This window comes from Theropithecus gelada, chromosome 9, assembly GCF_003255815.1.
Source record: "Theropithecus gelada isolate Dixy chromosome 9, Tgel_1.0, whole genome shotgun sequence".
NCBI classification, from domain to species: Eukaryota; Metazoa; Chordata; class Mammalia; order Primates; family Cercopithecidae; genus Theropithecus; species Theropithecus gelada.
Window position 1 is genome coordinate 60537268 of NC_037677.1, and position 17288 is coordinate 60554555.

The 17288-nt window shown below is 40.4% G+C and overlaps 1 protein-coding gene across 2 annotated transcripts in view; it reads left to right on the top strand.

Annotated features, from left to right (window-relative positions):
* The window catches only part of ANXA7 (annexin A7), a 39563-nt gene extending 22888 nt beyond the window's left edge, over window positions 1-16675 (top strand). For both annotated transcript variants that reach the window (XM_025395620.1, XM_025395621.1), the window contains 8 exons: window positions 3960-4062; window positions 4582-4676; window positions 8245-8358; window positions 8595-8765; window positions 11782-11952; window positions 12030-12105; window positions 12959-13071; window positions 15907-16675. In XM_025395620.1, coding sequence (XP_025251405.1) covers window positions 3960-4062; window positions 4582-4676; window positions 8245-8358; window positions 8595-8765; window positions 11782-11952; window positions 12030-12105; window positions 12959-13071; window positions 15907-16029 — 966 coding nt within the window. In that variant the 3' untranslated portion in view covers window positions 16030-16675. The remainder of the gene's footprint in view (window positions 1-3959; window positions 4063-4581; window positions 4677-8244; window positions 8359-8594; window positions 8766-11781; window positions 11953-12029; window positions 12106-12958; window positions 13072-15906) is intronic.
* Window positions 16676-17288: the final 613 nt, after the last annotated feature.

Below are 17288 nucleotides of genomic sequence, written 5' to 3' on the forward strand. Positions count from 1 at the left end.
TAGTTGTGTGTCTGCCAGGCTTTGGTATCAGGATGATGCTGGCCTCATAAAATGAGTTAGGGAGGATTCCCTCTTTTTCTATTGACTGGAATAGTTTCAGAAGGAATGATAGCAGCTCCTCTTTGTACCTCTGTTAGAATTTGGCTGTGAATCCATCTGGTCCTGGACTTTTTTTGGTTGGTAGGCTCTTAATTATTGCCTGAATTTCAGAGCCTGCTATTGGTCTATTCAGGGATTCAGCTTCTTCCTGGTATAGCCTTGGGAGAGTGTATGTGTCTAGGAATTTATCCATTTCTTCTAGATTTTCTAGTTTATTTGCATAGAGATGTTTATAGTATTGTCTGATGGTAGTTTGTATCTCTGTGGGATCGGTGGTGATATCCCCTTTATCGTTTTTTATTGCATCTCTTTGATTCTTCTCTCTTTTCTTCGTTAGTCTCGTATGCAACTTATTTTATGTAACAATTACCACCTTAAGCTGGAACTAAAACCAGTAGGTAGAAGTTAACAGAATGTAGAGTGTTAGATTTTGGAAGAACTTTAAGATGGAAGTGAAATAGGCTACCCTGTGAGGGGTGAGCTTCTTGTCACTGAAAGTCCACAGGCAGATTTTGGTTGATGTGAGTATGGATGTGTCTGTGTGTATCAAGGAAGGTGCAAAAAAATTTTTTGTCTTAGATGGGAAGTTGGGCCACTTTATCCCTCCTGATTGATCCAGTTCTCTAATTCTGTGATAGTCTTGTTGTTGATTGTTGTTGTTTCATTTGTTTGTTCATTTTTGAGACGGGGCCTCTGCTGCTCAGGTCAGGCTAGAGTACAGTGACATGATCAAAGCTCACTGCAGCCTCGAAATGCTGGGCTCAAGTGATCCTCCTCCTTCAGCCTCCTGAGTAACTGGGACTACAGTTGTGCACCAGCATGCCCACCTAATTTTTTAATTTTTGGTAGAGATGAAGGTTTTGCTGTGTTGCCCAGGCTGGTCTTGAACTCCTGGACTCAAGTGATCCTCCTGCCTCAGCCTCCCAAAATGGCTGGAGTTGCAGGTGTGAGCCACTGTACCCAGCTCTATGATAGTTTTTCAGCAAGAAGGTTGGAATCAAATGGGCATTAAAAAAGAATGGCAAATGTTGGAACTTCTGGTAATGGATTGTGCTGAGAACTCTCCCCTAGAGTTTTAACCTCAAGAACACAGATCCTGATTTCTCTTTTTTTTTGAGACAGAGTCTTGCTCTGTTGCCAGGCTGGAGTGCAGCGGCGCCATCTTGAGTCACTGCAACCTCCGCCTCCTGGGTTCAAGTGATTCTCCTGCCTCAGCCTCCTGAGTAGCTGGGACTACAGGTGTGCACCACCATGCCCAGCTAATTTTTGTATTTGTAGTAGAGACGGGGTTTCACCATGTTGGCCAGAATGGTCTCAATCTCTTGACTTTGTGATCCACCTGCCTCGACCTCCCTAAGTGCTGGGATTACAGGCATGAGCCACTGCACCCAGCCCAGATCCTGATTTCTTTTCTTTGAATTCAGTTTAATGCCTGGAAGATGACAGTATTCTTGAAAATTGACTTCCAACTTAGACTTTCAACAGAGAATACATCAAAAAAATTTTCCCCCACAGATGAAATATGAAATCAATATATGTGTGTGTGTGTGTGTGTGTATATATATATATATTTTTTTTTTTTACAGAAGAGAATCACAGAAAATGAGAATCATCAGACGATACACAGTGAGCGTTAGTTTATCTAGTCCAGTGTATTAGAAACAATGGCTTCTGTCCTGTTTAGGATTTTAGTGACATTGGTTACATCAAAGGAAACTTAATTTCTTGAGACATGAAGGCTCATAAAAATTATTTATACTTGAATATTTGCTACAAGTAGAATAATTTTAGCTTTCTATTAAAACCACTATAGGTATATTTGTTAGTTCTCTGCTTACAGCCCTAGCTTGGAAACTAGTAGAGGATGGATGTTAAGGCTTACTAGTAGAAGAAAATGTTGGAGTAAAAATATATGTGAGTGGGAGGAGCTATTGACCCATAAAAGTGTTATCTTGAAAAGCTGCTGAAAGATGGGGCTTGTTCTCATCTCCTCAGTTGTTTGCCCCTACAAGTGCTGGCGTACTGCTGTATTCAATGTGTATAACTTTAAAAACCGTTTCAGTTGTCTAAAAAGCAGTTGAATCACCTTTTATTTTGAAATGGTATTGATTGCATGTTTAAATGATAATATTTTGGAGATACTGAATTAATTGTGTGTGTGTGTGTGTGTGTTTTCTGTGGTGAAAACACTTATTTTACAACAGTAATCTTTATTTTAGGTCAACATTCAGACATACAAGAAATGTGTTGTTACAATTAAAATTTTTTTAAAAAGTGGAGCATCATCTTCATCCCATTCCTCTTAAGCCCTGACTTGAATACCCAAAGAAACTTCTTGAATTGTTCTGGGCTGGGCACATACCTGTAATTCCAGCACTTTGGGAGGCCAAGGCAGGGGGATCACTTAAGGCCAGGAATTCGATACCAGCCTGGGCAACATAGCAAGACACCCGTCTCTACAAAAGTAAGAAATTAGCTGGGCACACGCATGTAGTGCTAGCTACTCAGGAGCCTGAGACAGGAGGATTGCTTGAGCTTAGGAATTCAAGGTTACTGCGAGCTATGTTTGTGCCACTGCACTCCAACCTGAACAATGCACTCCAACCTGAACAACAGAGTGAGACCCTATCTGTAAAAAATAAAAAATAGGGAAAAACTATTGAGTTATTTCATAGCTTTGTATTTTAAATTGTTTTATCTTTTAATTTTGACATAATTTTAGGCTTGCAAATAGTACAAATAATTCGTATATACCCTGTACTCACATTCTCCAAATGTTAACTTCCTACATAAACACAATAGAACGATCAAAATCAGCAAATAACACTGATATAGTACTGGTACCCAACCTATGGACCTTATTTCATTTTCACCAGTTGTGTCAATGATGTCCTTTTTCTGGTTCAGGATCAAATCCAGAATGCAGTGTTGTATTTATTGTCATGTCTCTTAAGTCTCCTTTAATCTGAAATAGTTCCTCAGTCTTTGTTGTTCATGCCCTTGATGCTTTTGAAGAACACTGTCAGTTATTTTGTAAAATATTTCTTAATTTGGGTTTGTCTGATATTTTCTCATGGTTAAATCCAGGTCATGCCTTTTTGGCAAGAGTACCACAGAAATGATTTTGTGCCCCCAGTGCATCATATCAGGAGATACTTATTGTTGACTTATTCCATTACTGGTGATAATTAATTTTGATCATTTAAGTTGGTGTCTGCAAGGTTTCTCTGCTGTAATGTTATAAGCTATGCAAATATCCTGTTTCTTTATACTTTTGCCACCTAATTTTAGCACCCATTGGTGATTCTTGCCTGAAACAGTTACTACCATAGTATTTACCAAATGGCAATTTTTTATTTTCATATAGACTTATTTCATGTGTAATAATCAGGGTCCATATAGGAAATTAAGAGATATTACTAAAATTATATTGCTGGTTTGAAATCTCACTGGGCATGCATGTTCTACTTCACTAAAGCCATTTTATGTTCTTCTGTTTTTAAATCAAACATTGTTGCTCATCTCACACTATTCAGGGATCAATCTCCTTTTTTCTTCCTATTCTACCAAAAAGGAAACCATAAGAAGATTGTGACTTTAATTTCACAAGTTTGGCCATCTTGTCTCCTGGAAGTTTGGTGTCTGGCTATCTGTTGGCAGGAGAAAAATCTGTCCTGAAGGGGGATAGGTCTTTCCTGTCTGTTCCAGAATGAGCCCTGGTAATAAAATGCTCATATCCTTGCCCTAAAACCCAAACACTGGCCTTCTTACTTAAGATTGATGTCTGGGGAAGTCTTTAAGTTTCCTCATTAGAAATTTTCTGGAAATGCTGACTCAGATTTTATGTCTTTTATTTTCAGCCTGCTGCAATGACTCAGGGCACTCAAGGAACTATCCGACCAGCTGCCAACTTTGATGCTATGAGAGATGCAGAAATTCTTCGTAAGGCAATGAAGGGTTTTGGTAAGGAAAACAAATTTTTGTCTTTGTTAATAAGTTAAAGTGATCAATTCTAAAGTAAAAATAAACCTTATCTCATAAACCAAGTTTATGTGTCAGCCTGGGTGCACGTACCTGAATTTAATCTGATGTCTAGTTCCTTGTAAGCATTCTCAGAGATGACCTCAGGCTGGGTGTGGTGGCTCACACCAATAGTCCCAGCACTTTAGGAGGCTGAGGTGGACGGATCACCTGTGTTCAAGACCAGCCTGGCCAACGTGGCGAAACTCCATCTGTACTAAAAATAAAAAATAAAATAGATGGGTGTGGTGGTGCATGCCTGTAATACCAGCTTCACGGGAAGCTGAGGTAGGAGAATTGCTTGAACCTGGGAGGTGGAGATTGCAGTCAGCCTAGATCGCACCATTGCACTCCAGTTTGGGTGACAAACTGTGTCTCAAAAAAAAAAAAAAAAAAAACGATGACCTCAAGCAGCTCCTAGCACATACTTTGTCCTTATTTAAACATGTGTGGTTCTTCCAGGGACAGACGAGCAGGCAATTGTGGATGTGGTGGCCAACCGTTCCAATGATCAGAGGCAAAAAATTAAAGCAGCATTTAAGACCTCTTATGGCAAGGTATGTTTTTCTTTCCTGGAGTAAGCACCAGCAGTGGCCGGTAGACTCTGCATTCATGTCAGATTGGATACTATATTTTGATTAGTACCTGGTGTGCAAAAAAGGGACAACTAGACTTCAGAGACCTCAAGAGTACTGTATTCCCTATATATTTCTCTGTTTTTTTTTTGAGATAAAGTCTCACTGCAGTGTCCAGGCTGGAGTGCAATGGTGCGATCTCAGCTCACTGCAATCTTTGCTTCCCAAGTTCAAGCAATTCTCCTGCGTCAGCCTCCCAAGTAGCTGGGACTACAGGTGCACGCCACCATGCCTGGCTAATTTTTGTATTTTTAGTAGAGACAGAGTTTCACCATGTTGGCCTGGCTGCTCTCAAACTCCTGACCTCAAGTGATGTGCCTGCCTAGGCCTCCCAAAGTGCTGGGTTTATAGCATTTTGTGCCCTGCCTATTTCTCTTAAAAGGCTTTTTCATTCTAGAGTAGTTCTTGATCTCATAATTATACCTTACTCCGGTCACACATGTGATAGATATTCAGTAGAAAGTAGATCACGACTACAATCATGATCAACAGGATGGTTCTCAATCTTCTGCCTGTTACAGTGGGATTCAAGGCTTATTACATAGCCCTTGTTTATTCTTCGTCTTGTGCTTCTCTCCCTTTCTCTAAACATGTCCTATATTAAAATTATATGGGCTGAGCATGGTGGCTTATGCCTGTAATCCCAGCACTTTGGGAGACCAAGGCAGGAGAATTTCTTGAGGCCAGCTGTTCGAGACCAGCCTGGGCAACATAGGGAGACTTCATTTCCAACAACAATGACACCAAATTATATTAGCTGGGTGTGATGGTGTATGTCTGTAGTCCCAGCTGCTTGGGAGGCTAAGGTGGAAAGATTGCGCTTGAGCCCAGGAAGTCAGGCTGTAGTGAGCTGTGATTGTGTTACTGCACTGTAGCCTGCGTCACAGAACAAGACCCTATATCAAAAAAATAATAATATGGAAATGTTTGCCATTCTGTGTACACACCATGATCTTTTATGCTTCTGTGTTGTGTACATGCCATTCTTCTGGCCTTGAATACCTTTTCTTTTTTTCATGGCCAACTTCTTTAAGATTTGGCTTACATATCAGCTACGCTGTGAAGTTTCTTTCATTAGTCTGGACAGAATTTAGCTTCTTCTTAATACTGTAGTATTAAGTACACAGCACTTTGTAAAACCTCTGTTATAACTAATCTCATGGCCCACCCCCAAAAACTGAGCTCCCATAGGACAAACCATGGTCATAGTCATCTTTGTATTACAGTACCAAGTGTATAATGGCAAGTAGCCACTTAATATTTGTTGAATGGATTATCAGTTTCTAAATCCAACAAGATTCTATGGCTAAAAAATGCCACTATTCCTCAGATATAATGGGAAAACATGGATAGCACACTGCTTTGCATTATTGATTTATTTATTTTATTTTATTTTATTTTTTACTTTTTTTGAGACAGAGTCTCAAAAGGCTGGAGTGCAGTGGCACAATCTCCGGTCACTGCAGCCTCCACTTCCCAGGCAAAAGCAATTTTCTTGCCTCAGCCTCTCAAGTAGCTGGAATTATAAGTGTCTGCCACCACGCCCAGCTAATTTTTGTACTTTTAGTAGAGACGGGATTTCACCGTGTTGGCAAGTGTGGTCTCAAACTCCTGGCCTCATGTGATCTGCCCGCCTTGGCCTCCCAAAGTGCTGGGATTACAGGCCTGCACCACCACGCCCGACCTGCTTTGTCATTTAGATAGGAATCCTAAAAATGTCCTAATGTTCTCTGCATCTAGTTTATGTTTTTCAGAATGGTGTAGTGGTCCACTGATTAGTCCCACCTTGCTTATTCTATTCTGCCTTTCCCTGTCTGCCCAGCCCAGTGACTGTTTATGCAACATAAACCCTAGATCTCCTTAAGCTTCAACATCAGACTCACTTTTCTCACAAAGATATTTGCCATGTTATGAATGTTTTATCTAGGCTGTACAATGCTATCTCGAGTTTTCTTATATATTGCTTTAGAGTTAAAACTAACAATCTGATTTCCGTACCACTAGCCACCTCTTAACTTCCTAATTAGTAAAATACTGTTCTAGCCTGCTATAGAGTCATCTTTGATTCCATGTTTTTCTTTATCAGTCAGAGTGTTCTGTATGCTTTGTCCTAGCAATTGGTTATTTACTAGTTTTTATTGATCTAATCTATAAAGTGGCCCTTTAAAATGTTTCTTTTGTCTACTTTGTTTCTTCTCATTTCCACTGTTATCACTCAAGTCCAAGACTTTATTACCTCTTAACTAAATATTCCAGTAGCCTAAATGTTTTCATCTGTAGCTTCTTTGTCACCGTCATCCATTCTGAATATTATTGCTACATCGGTGCCATTTTCTTGCATGCAAAGTTTCCAGTGGTTCCTCCCAGCAAACAGAATCAAGTCCACATTCTTTAGCTTGGCATTCAATGTAGTAATCCAAGATTTAGTTACAACTTTGTTTTAACTCATCTATTATGAAAACCTTCCTCTGTAACAAAAACAGTTGTCTTATTGTTCCATTGAACAAGCTTTGCTCATTCTTGCCTCTATATGCGTGATTCTCAACCTTAACTGAACATCGTAATTTCCTTTAAAACTTAAAAATACACAGAGTCTCTGAGTCTTAGTCCTGGACGTCAGTGGTTTGTTTTGTTTTGTTTAAAGCTCCACAAATGAATGTAATGAAGAGTCAAGGCTGGGAACCGCTTCTGTGTTCCTTGGTGGTATTCCTCCTTACCTGAAATACCTTTCTCCTTCCTCTTTGCGTGCTAATTTTTACATTCTTCTCTGAGCTCTCTAGCTGACTTTGAACTTTTTCTGTTTCAACTTTCTCTGTTACTTATTTCTATGCTACTTACCCAGTGCTAGAGTACAGGTTACCTTATTATTATTATTATTATTTTAGATGTGTATCTTTCCAAATAAGAACAAGATTGGCTGGGCACAGTGGCTCATGCATGTAATTCCAGCACTTCGGGAGGCCAAGGCAGGTGGATCAATTGGGGTCAGGCGTTCAAGACCAGCCTGGCCAACGTGGTGAAACCCCATCTCCACTAAAAATACAAAAATTAGCCGGGCGTGGCAGGATGCGCCTGTAGTCCCAGCTACTCAGGGGGCTGAGGCAGGAGAATCGCTTGAACGCAGGAGGCGGAGGTTGCAGTGAGCCGAGATCACACCACTGCATTGCAGCCTGGGTGACAGAGCAAGACTCTGTCTCAAAAAAAATAACAACAACAAAAAACAAATAAGAACAAGATCATAAAGGTTTCTACTTCCTCATAGAACCAAGAACAGTTTCTTTTACTAAGTAAATATCTGTTTATCATTTTGTTAGTTTGAATAATTCTTTGTTTCATATATCCCTTGTTTTCGTACCTCGTAGAGTGGAATAAGAATTTATTAAATGTTCATTGATAGAATGAATAAAATAGATCTGCTTGTACATACATTACACTCAAGTGACAAAATTTGGAGAACACATATACTTAGCTTGTATTTGTAATTAAATAGGATTTAATCAAAGATCTCAAATCAGAGTTAAGTGGAAATATGGAAGAACTGATTCTGGCCCTCTTCATGCCTCCTACGTATTACGATGCCTGGAGCTTACGGAAAGCAATGCAGGTACTGTATGTCATTTGTTGTGAGTATTTTGTCCTATTTCATATGTAAGACCGTACAAATTATGGCAGTTCTGAATTTACAGTGGTAATTAAAGCAATTCTTTATTTCCCGTCATCCATCTGAATATATAGTTTTTAGTTCTAGAGAACAAAGTAATATTTGATGAAGCAGTTAAGATTTAATTACTTGCAGAAATTTCATTTTTATTTGTATAATCCTCCCTTCATTTCATGTAGGGAGCAGGAACACAGGAACGTGTATTGATTGAGATTTTGTGCACAAGAACAAATCAGGAAATCCGAGAAATTGTCAGATGTTATCAGTCAGAATTTGGACGAGACCTTGAAAAGGACATTAGGTCAGATACATCAGGACATTTTGAGCGTTTACTTGTGTCCATGTGCCAGGTAAGTACAGTATGAATGCTTGTGCGTTGATAGAGGGAACATACTTTAAAAGTCTTTTGCCAGTGAGCATTCTTTACTCCTTTTAATATTTAGCCACCTTGCAATATTGTCATCTTTCAGAAGGACAACACAGAAACCAGTGTACAGATTTCTTTGTAGTTACTGTTGAGATTTATTCCTGTAAATCTGGCTTTTGTAAGGAATTAAAGATTTAACCTCTAAGGTTGTATGGAATCAGAAACCAATTCGAGGCTCTGTGGCTGGGATGGGGATGAAAGTATACACTTGAGCTTATCACTATCCTGCCCCATTATGCCACACCATCAAGTGAAGACGTGTAGGACTGCCATAGAGGTGCTACAGGAAGTGAGGACTCTGTGAGGAGACCCAGAAATGCAGAAAAATGTTTTAGGGTTCCCAGTAATAACTGTGATTAGCACCTTCCTTATTTTGATTCCCCAGATATGCTGGAGAATTGACAGAAAATACTCCAACGTATTTGGAATGGCATTAGAAACACACTTAGGGCCAGACATGGTGCCTCACGCCTGTAATTCCAGCACTTTTGGAGGCCAAGGCAGGAGGATTGCTTGAGGCCAGGAGTTTGAGGCCAGCTTGGGCACCATGGCAAGAAACCATCTCTACAAAAAACATTTTTAAAAATTAGCCAAGCATGGTGGTATGTGCCTGTAGTGCCAGCTATTCAGGAAGCTGAGTGGGAGGATCACTTGAGCCCAGGAGATTGAGGCTGCAGTGAACTGTGATCGCACCACTGCATTCCAGCCTGGGCAATAGAGTGAGATCCTGCCCTCAAAAAAGAAAAAAGAAAAGAAGCACACTTAGAATGAGATGATGAAGGTGTATTTGAAAGAGATTATGTAAATGACTAGCATGCTAATTCAATATCAAGAGTTACTGGCTATTGTGCTAGTGCACAAGATTGGACCATCTGGAGGGATCTAAAGGAGAGGAGGGGCTCTAAAGAGCCAAGGGAGGGGCTGGGTGTGGTGGCTAACGCCTGTAATCCCAGCACTTTGGGAGGCTGAGGCGGGTGGATCGCCTGAGGTCAGGAGTTTGAGACCAGCCTGCCCCATATGGTGAAACTCTATCTCTACTAAATACAAAAAGTTAGCCAGGAGTGGCGGCATGCACCTGTAATCCCAGCTACCTGGGAGGCTGAGGCAGGAGAATCGCTTGAACCCAGGAGGTGAAGGTTGCAGTGAGCTGAGATTCTGCCATTGCACTCCAGCCTGGGTAACAAGAGCAAAACTCCATCTAAAAAAATAAAAAGGGAGGTAGGTGTGGAAAGGATAGTGTGTAACAGTGAGTGGACATGGAAATGAGAAAGCAAAGTAAATGGGTTGAAGGAAATTGAATTTACCTACATCAGAGTAACAGAGAAGGGAAGTAGGTTAGGATTTAAAAGAAACAAGAAGGAAAACAGACAATACTAAAAAACGAGTATTAAGATTTTACATGAGGTGCTGAGTCTCTATGCAGAGTTCAAGGCCCAGCCCTACCTTTTCCAGGGCATGAGTAGAGGAGTAACTTCCTAGGAAAGCGTGTGTGAATCCAAAGGCAATAATCGGGGAAATTTTTCGTGAGTACTTTTTCCTGTGTTATATTCAGTCGCCCATGTAGAATGTGCCTCTACATATTCCTTGTGCCAGGTGCTCAGAAGACAGTTCTTCAGCTGCAAGGAGCATCTTTCCATCTTGTTCCTAAGATGGTCCCTGAGACTTTAAAAAGCAACCTTTTCTTGTTTGAGTTTGTCTTTCTGTTTTTGAGAGAAACCAACTGCCTATCTAAGCTTAAACACTTCCTTCCTCCTTCCTTTTCTCCTATTCCAGGGAAGAGTTGGTATACAAATAGGCACAGTCTAGCAGAAAGTGAGTTATTTGTAGCTTCTTCTGTAAAGCTCATGTGTCATTTTTATGCATGTATTTATAGTAAATACCTATATATTAAGATTATAATTAGATGGCTGAGTGTGGTGGTGTGAGCTTATATTCCCAGCTACTCTGGAGGCTGAGGTAGGAGGATCACTTGAACCCAGGAGTTTGAGGCTATGATCATGCCTGCAAATAGCCATTGCACTCCAGCCTGGGCAACATAGTGAAATCGTGTCTCTTAAAATATACTCAGATGAAGAAAAGAAAGTTTATGAAGCCTCCATATTACACCCTCCCTCCCTTCTGCCCTAGAGTTACATTTCTTGAGGGCAGAGACCCTGTCTCTCCTGTGTCCCTACCACCTAACATAGTGCCTGACACAAAGAAAGTGCTTGATATCTCTTAGTCGCATGAATGAATACAAAGTAGAACTCAGTACAGTGCATATTGATCTTAAATTCCAGCTAAGAGAACTGTTTCTTCATTTGAGTGGTAGTTTATATTTCCTAGTAGAGATATTTTTGTTTAAACATTTGGGTTTAATTTAGCTCCCAAAAGCCCTCGTTTTTAACATAACCTCATTAAACCATGATCTTATATTATAAAATCCAGTTGACAGTATAATAAATTACTAGTTGTATTTCCATGCATAGAAATGAAGGATATGCATGACAGACATTATGGATTAATCTTTAATAAATTATCTCTTTAGGCCAGGCCCATTGGCTTACATCTATAATCCCAGCACTTTAGAAGGCTAAGGCGGGAGGATCACTTAATCCCAGGAGTTAGAGAACAGCACCTGGGCAACAGTGAGACACCCTGCCTCTACAAAAAATAAAAAAATTAGCCAGGCATGGTCGTTTGTGCCTGTAGTTCCAGCTGCCCGGGAGGCTGAGGTGGAAGGATCACTTAAGCCTAGGAGGTCGATACTGCACTGAGCCGTGATTGTGCCACTGCACTCCAGCCTGAGTGACGAGCAAGACCCTATCTCAAAAAACAAAAACAAAAAAATGAAATAAAATAAATTGTCTCTCTAAATCCAAAAATGAATTAGATTGGAAAAAAGTGTTTAAGTGGAACTTTTATTTATTTCTTCCAATTTCTGCCTTTCTCTTTTGCAGGGAAATCGTGATGAGAACCAGAGCGTAAACCACCAAATGGCTCAGGAAGATGCTCAGCGTCTCTATCAAGCTGGTGAGGGGAGACTAGGGACCGATGAATCTTGCTTTAACATGATCCTTGCCACAAGAAGCTTTCCTCAGCTGAGAGCTACCATGGAGGCTTATTCCAGAGTATGAGCTTTTCTTCTGAAGATTTGGCTTCTGTTTTAAGATAAAAAAAATATTTAACCCTTTAATTTTGTTTGCAGATGGCTAATCGAGATTTATTAAGCAGTGTGAGCCGTGAGTTTTCCGGATACGTGGAAAGTGGTTTAAAGACCATCTGTAAGATATTTTTTGTGCTTTGCTTTATTTTGTTTTTAAATGAGTGGGAGCTTTGAATAGTTGTTCCCTTTAAATGTTGATAATATAGTCCAAGTGGAATCTGCTTAGGCAGTAGGTGACCTCCTAATCCTTTGGGGTTTGTTTTTTGTTCTTTGTTTTCTTTATTGGACAAGCCCCCAGAAACAATCCTGTATTTTTACATGCAATTTCCTATGAGTGGTAGTGCTGTGATCAAACAGGGCTGTTTGGGGATTATTTGGCCTTCATCTGTAGGCCTTTCTTGAGAACTGTGCAAGAATACCTGATAGTTGTAGCACTTCCTTTAAAGAGAAAGGGAAAGCCCTGAGGAACTCACAGCATCACCATGAAGCAGTTTGAGTCCTCAAAACAGGTATTTCAGGTACTCAGGCCAGTGAGACTCATTTCCTTTTTGAAATTAACCAGTTTCTGGTGGTCTAATACACAGATGTCTAACAAAGTGAAAGTTTCATTCTCATGGATATTAGGACTAAGGGGAGTATTAGTAACACATTGGTATTAACAGTGGAATGTCGGGCCAGGGGCAGTGGCTCACACCCAGCTACTCAGAAGGCTGAGGTGGGAAGGTCACCTGAGTCTGGGAGGCTGCAGTGAGCCATGATTGCACCACTGCACTCTAGGCTGGGTGACAGAGTGAGAGCCTTCTCAAAAAAAATCAAGGAGGAGAACATCTGAACATCCTTAACTCACCTCATGTTTCTGAGATGATTACAGAGAAAATAATCAAAGGCGGGCTAGAAGTGATAAATGAAGCTGGAGGGGTACACTTCTTGTCAGATCATGATTCCATGTGTCAACCATCTCTAACTTGCAGTGCAGTGTGCCCTGAACCGCCCTGCCTTCTTTGCTGAGAGGCTCTACTATGCTATGAAAGGTGCTGGCACAGATGACTCCACCCTGGTCAGGATTGTGGTCACTCGAAGTGAGGTGAGGCAGGCCTCTCTCTTTTTGTCGGGTCTACTCCATGTTCAATGTTGATTTCTTAGAAGTTCCCCAGTTGGTTGTCAATCCCTCAAAAATGGTAAGAAAGAGCTCTCTTTGTCACCTAAAAGAGGTGGTATAAAGAACAGAAAATTCACTTTCCTCATGCTGTGGGAGAAGCTTGCGTTAGTGAAATAGGCCACTCTGCCCTAATGAAGATAATACTAACAGATTTTACTACTTGAGAAGGTCAATGGAGAATACAAATTGATGGGAAGTTAGACATTTATCTTTTGATTTTCATTTTGCTTATATAAAAATTATATGAAAAGCCTATGTAGATTAATCCTATTGGATATCAACACTATTTAAATTTAGCATCCTTTATTAATAATAAACAGTTTTTAAAATATTCATCATTGGCCGGGCGCGGTGGCTCAAGCCTGTAATCCCAGCACTTTGGGAGGCCGAGACGGGTGGATCACGAGGTCAGAAGATCGAGACCATCCTGGCCAACACGGTGAAACCCCGTCTCTACTAAAAAATACAAAAAACTAGCCGGGCGAGATGGCGGGCGCCTGTAGTCGCAGTTACTTGGGAGGCTGAGGCAGGAGAATGGCGTAAACCCGGGAGGCGGAGCTTGCAGTGAGCTGAGATTCGGCCACTCCCCCCCCGCGGGGGAGAGAGAACGACCCTCCGTCTCAAAAAAAAAAAAAAAAAAATATTCATCATTGTCCCCTTAAATATAGCCTCATTTTTTAAAATTTTACTTTATATATTTACTGCACTTATAAAAAATTATTGTTTTCTCAGAAGAAATGACATTTGTGCCTTTTTTTTTTTTTTTTTTTTTTGAGACACGGTCTCTGTCACCCAGACTGGAGTGCAGAGGTGCGATCTCAGGTCACTGCAATCTCCACCTCCTGGGTTCAAGCAATTCTCTCACCTCAGCCTCTAGAGTAGCTGGGACTACAGGTGTGCGCCACCGTGCCCAGCTAAGTTTTTGTATTTTTTGGTAGAGATAGGGTTTCACCATATTGGCCAGGCTGGCCTTGAACTCCTGACCTCAAGTGATCCACCCGCCTCGGCTTCCCAAAGTGCTGGGATCACAGGTGTGAGCCACCACACCCAACCTGAACTTTTAATTGAAAGAAAACATGGCGGGATGTGGTGGCTCACTCCTGTAATCTCAGCAGTTTGGGAGGCCGAGGCAGGAGGATTGCTTAAGCCCAGGAGTTTGAGACCAGCCTGGGCAACATGGTGAAACCTATTTCTACAAAAAATACACATACACACAAATTAGCGGGACGTGGTAGTCCCAGCTACCCAAGATGTTGAGGTGGAAGGATCACCTGAGCCCGGAAGGTCAAGGCTGCAGCAGTGAGCTGTGATCGCACCACTGCACTCCAGCCTTGGTGACAGAGATCCAGTGTTTAAAAAAAGTACCCTAAATTATTATTATTATTATTATTGGGTTTTTTTGGGTTTTGTGTGTGTGTGTGTTTGGTTTTTTTTTGAGACGGAGTCTCGCTCTGTCACCCAGGCTGGAATACAGTGGCACAATCTCGGCTTACTGCAGCCTCTGCCTCCTGGGTTCAAGCGATTCTCCTGCCTCAGCCTCCTGAGTACCTGAGATTACAGGTGTGTGCCACCACGCCCGCTAATTTTTTTGTATTTTTAGTAGAGACAGGGTTTCACCGTGTTGGTCAGGCTGGTCTCGAACTCCTGATGATCCGTCTGCCTTGGCCTCCCAAAGTGCTGAGATTATAGGTGTGAGCCACCGCACCTGGCCAAAAACCCTAAGTTATAGCAAAGAAGGTAGATTATTTTTAAAGAAAACAACCAGAATATGGTATTTTGAAAGAAACTTTGTTCTTTAACTTAAATTTTCTAAGCAGGATGTTTTAAGTTGTGATAAAACATACATAACATAAAAATTTGCCGTTTTTAAGTAGCATTAAGTACATTCACATTGTTATGCAACCATCACTACCATTCACCTTCAGAAGTTTTTTCAACTTACAAAACTGAAAATCCATACTCCTTAAACAGTAACTCCCCATTCTTCTTTCTCCCAACTGCTGGCAACAAACCATGTGACTTTCTGTCCCTGTGTTTGACTACTCTAGGTGCGTCATATTGGTGGAATCATACAATATTTGTCTTTTTGTGACTGTCATCTTTTACTTAGCATAGCGTCCTCAAGGTTTATTCATGTTGTAGCATGTCAGAATTTCCTTCCTTTTGAGACTGAGTAATAAATAGTCCATTGTACGTGTATCCCACCTTTTTTTTTTATTCATCTGTGAGACTTGGTTTGTTTCTACCTGAATAATGCTGCTATGAACATGGGTGTACAAGTACCTGTTCAAGTCTACTTTCACTTATTTTGAATATACCCAGAAGTGGACTTTCTAGGTCATATTGTAATTCTTTGGGAGTTTTTTTGTTTTGCTTTGAGGAATTACCATATTATTTTCCATAGCAGTTGCACCCTTTTACTTTTCCATCGACCAGTGTACAAGTGTTCCCATTTCGTGACATCTGACTATTTTTTGGTTTTGGTAATAGTCATCCTATCAAATGTCTTTAAATGACTGGTATCTTTGGAATAATAGATGAAACTAATACTACCCTTATCCAGTATTTTACAGAGCTGTGAATCAGACCTTCATTGGGTAGTGCTAGCATTGGTATGTGTGCCAGCCATAAAATGTCAGTCACTTGGTGTTTTCCTCCTTCAGCTTTGATTATTATTAAGATATTATTATTTTAAAAGAATTTTAATAAATATCAGTTATCACAGTTGTTTTTCTAACAGAAATATTATTTCTTATGCAGATTGACCTTGTACAAATAAAACAGATGTTTGCTCAGATGTATCAGAAGACTCTGGGCACAATGATTGCAGGTGACACGAGTGGAGATTACCGAAGACTTCTTCTGGCTATTGTGGGCCAGTAGGAGGGATTTTTTTTTTTTAATGAAAAAAAATTCTATTCATAGCTTATCCTTCAGAGCAATGACCTGCATGCAGCAATATCAAACATCAGCTAACCAAAAGAGCTTTCTATCAAGGACCGTATCAGGGTAATGTGCTTGGTTTGCACATGTTGTTATTGCCTTAATTCTAATGTTATTTTGTTCTCTACATATAATCAATGTAAAGCCATATCACAATGATACAGTAATATTGCAATGTTTGTAAACCTTCATTCTTACTACTTTCATTCTCATCAAGATGTCAAATTGAATAAAAATCACAGCAATCTCTGATTCCGTGTAATAACATTGCATAATTTTTTAGAAGGTTGCTGAAAGCTCTGCCTTCCAGAATCCCTCTAGGTCTGCTTGATAGAGTGGATAGTATGTCAAAACTGTGTACTTTAAAAAAAATTTCATCTCTTTACATCTAGAATAATTTGCATCTTATTTTGCATAAATTGGTTCTGTATTCATAAACACTTTCCACATAGAAAATAGATGAGTATTACCTGTAGCACCTTTTAAGAAAGGGTCAAATGTTTATATGCTTAAGATACGTAGCCTACTTTTTTTCCAGTTGTTTTCTTTTTTAAATTGAGTTATTACAAATAAAAAATTGCATATATTTAAGGTGTACAATATGGTGTTTTGATATCAGCATTTCTTGCGTAATGATTCTGCAATTAAGGTCAAGCTAACTACATATCTGTCACCTTGACATAGTTACCATTTTTTCGTGTGTAGTGAAAACACTTAAGATCTACTACCATAGCAAATTTTAAGTGTTCAATACATTATTAACTATAGATATCATGCTCTACATTAAACCTCTAGAATTTATTCATCTTATAACTGAAAGTTTATACCCTTTGACCAACATCTCCCCATTTTCCCCACTTCTCACCTGGACAACCACCACTCTGTTTAAGTTCAGCTATTTTGGCCGGGCGCGGTGGCTCAAGCCTGTAATCCCAGCACTTTGGGAGGCCGAGACGGGCGGATCACGAGGTCAGGAGATCGAGACCATCCTGGCTAACATGGTGAAACCCCGTCTCTACTAAAAATTACAAAAAAACTAGCCGGGCGAGGTGGCGGGCGCCTGTAGTCCCAGCTACTCGGGAGGCTGAGGCAGGAGAATGGTGGGAACCCGGGAGGCAGAGCTTGCAGTGAGCTGAGATCCGGCCACTGCACCCCAGCCTGGGCGACAGAGCGAGACTCCGTCTCAAAAAAAAAAAAAA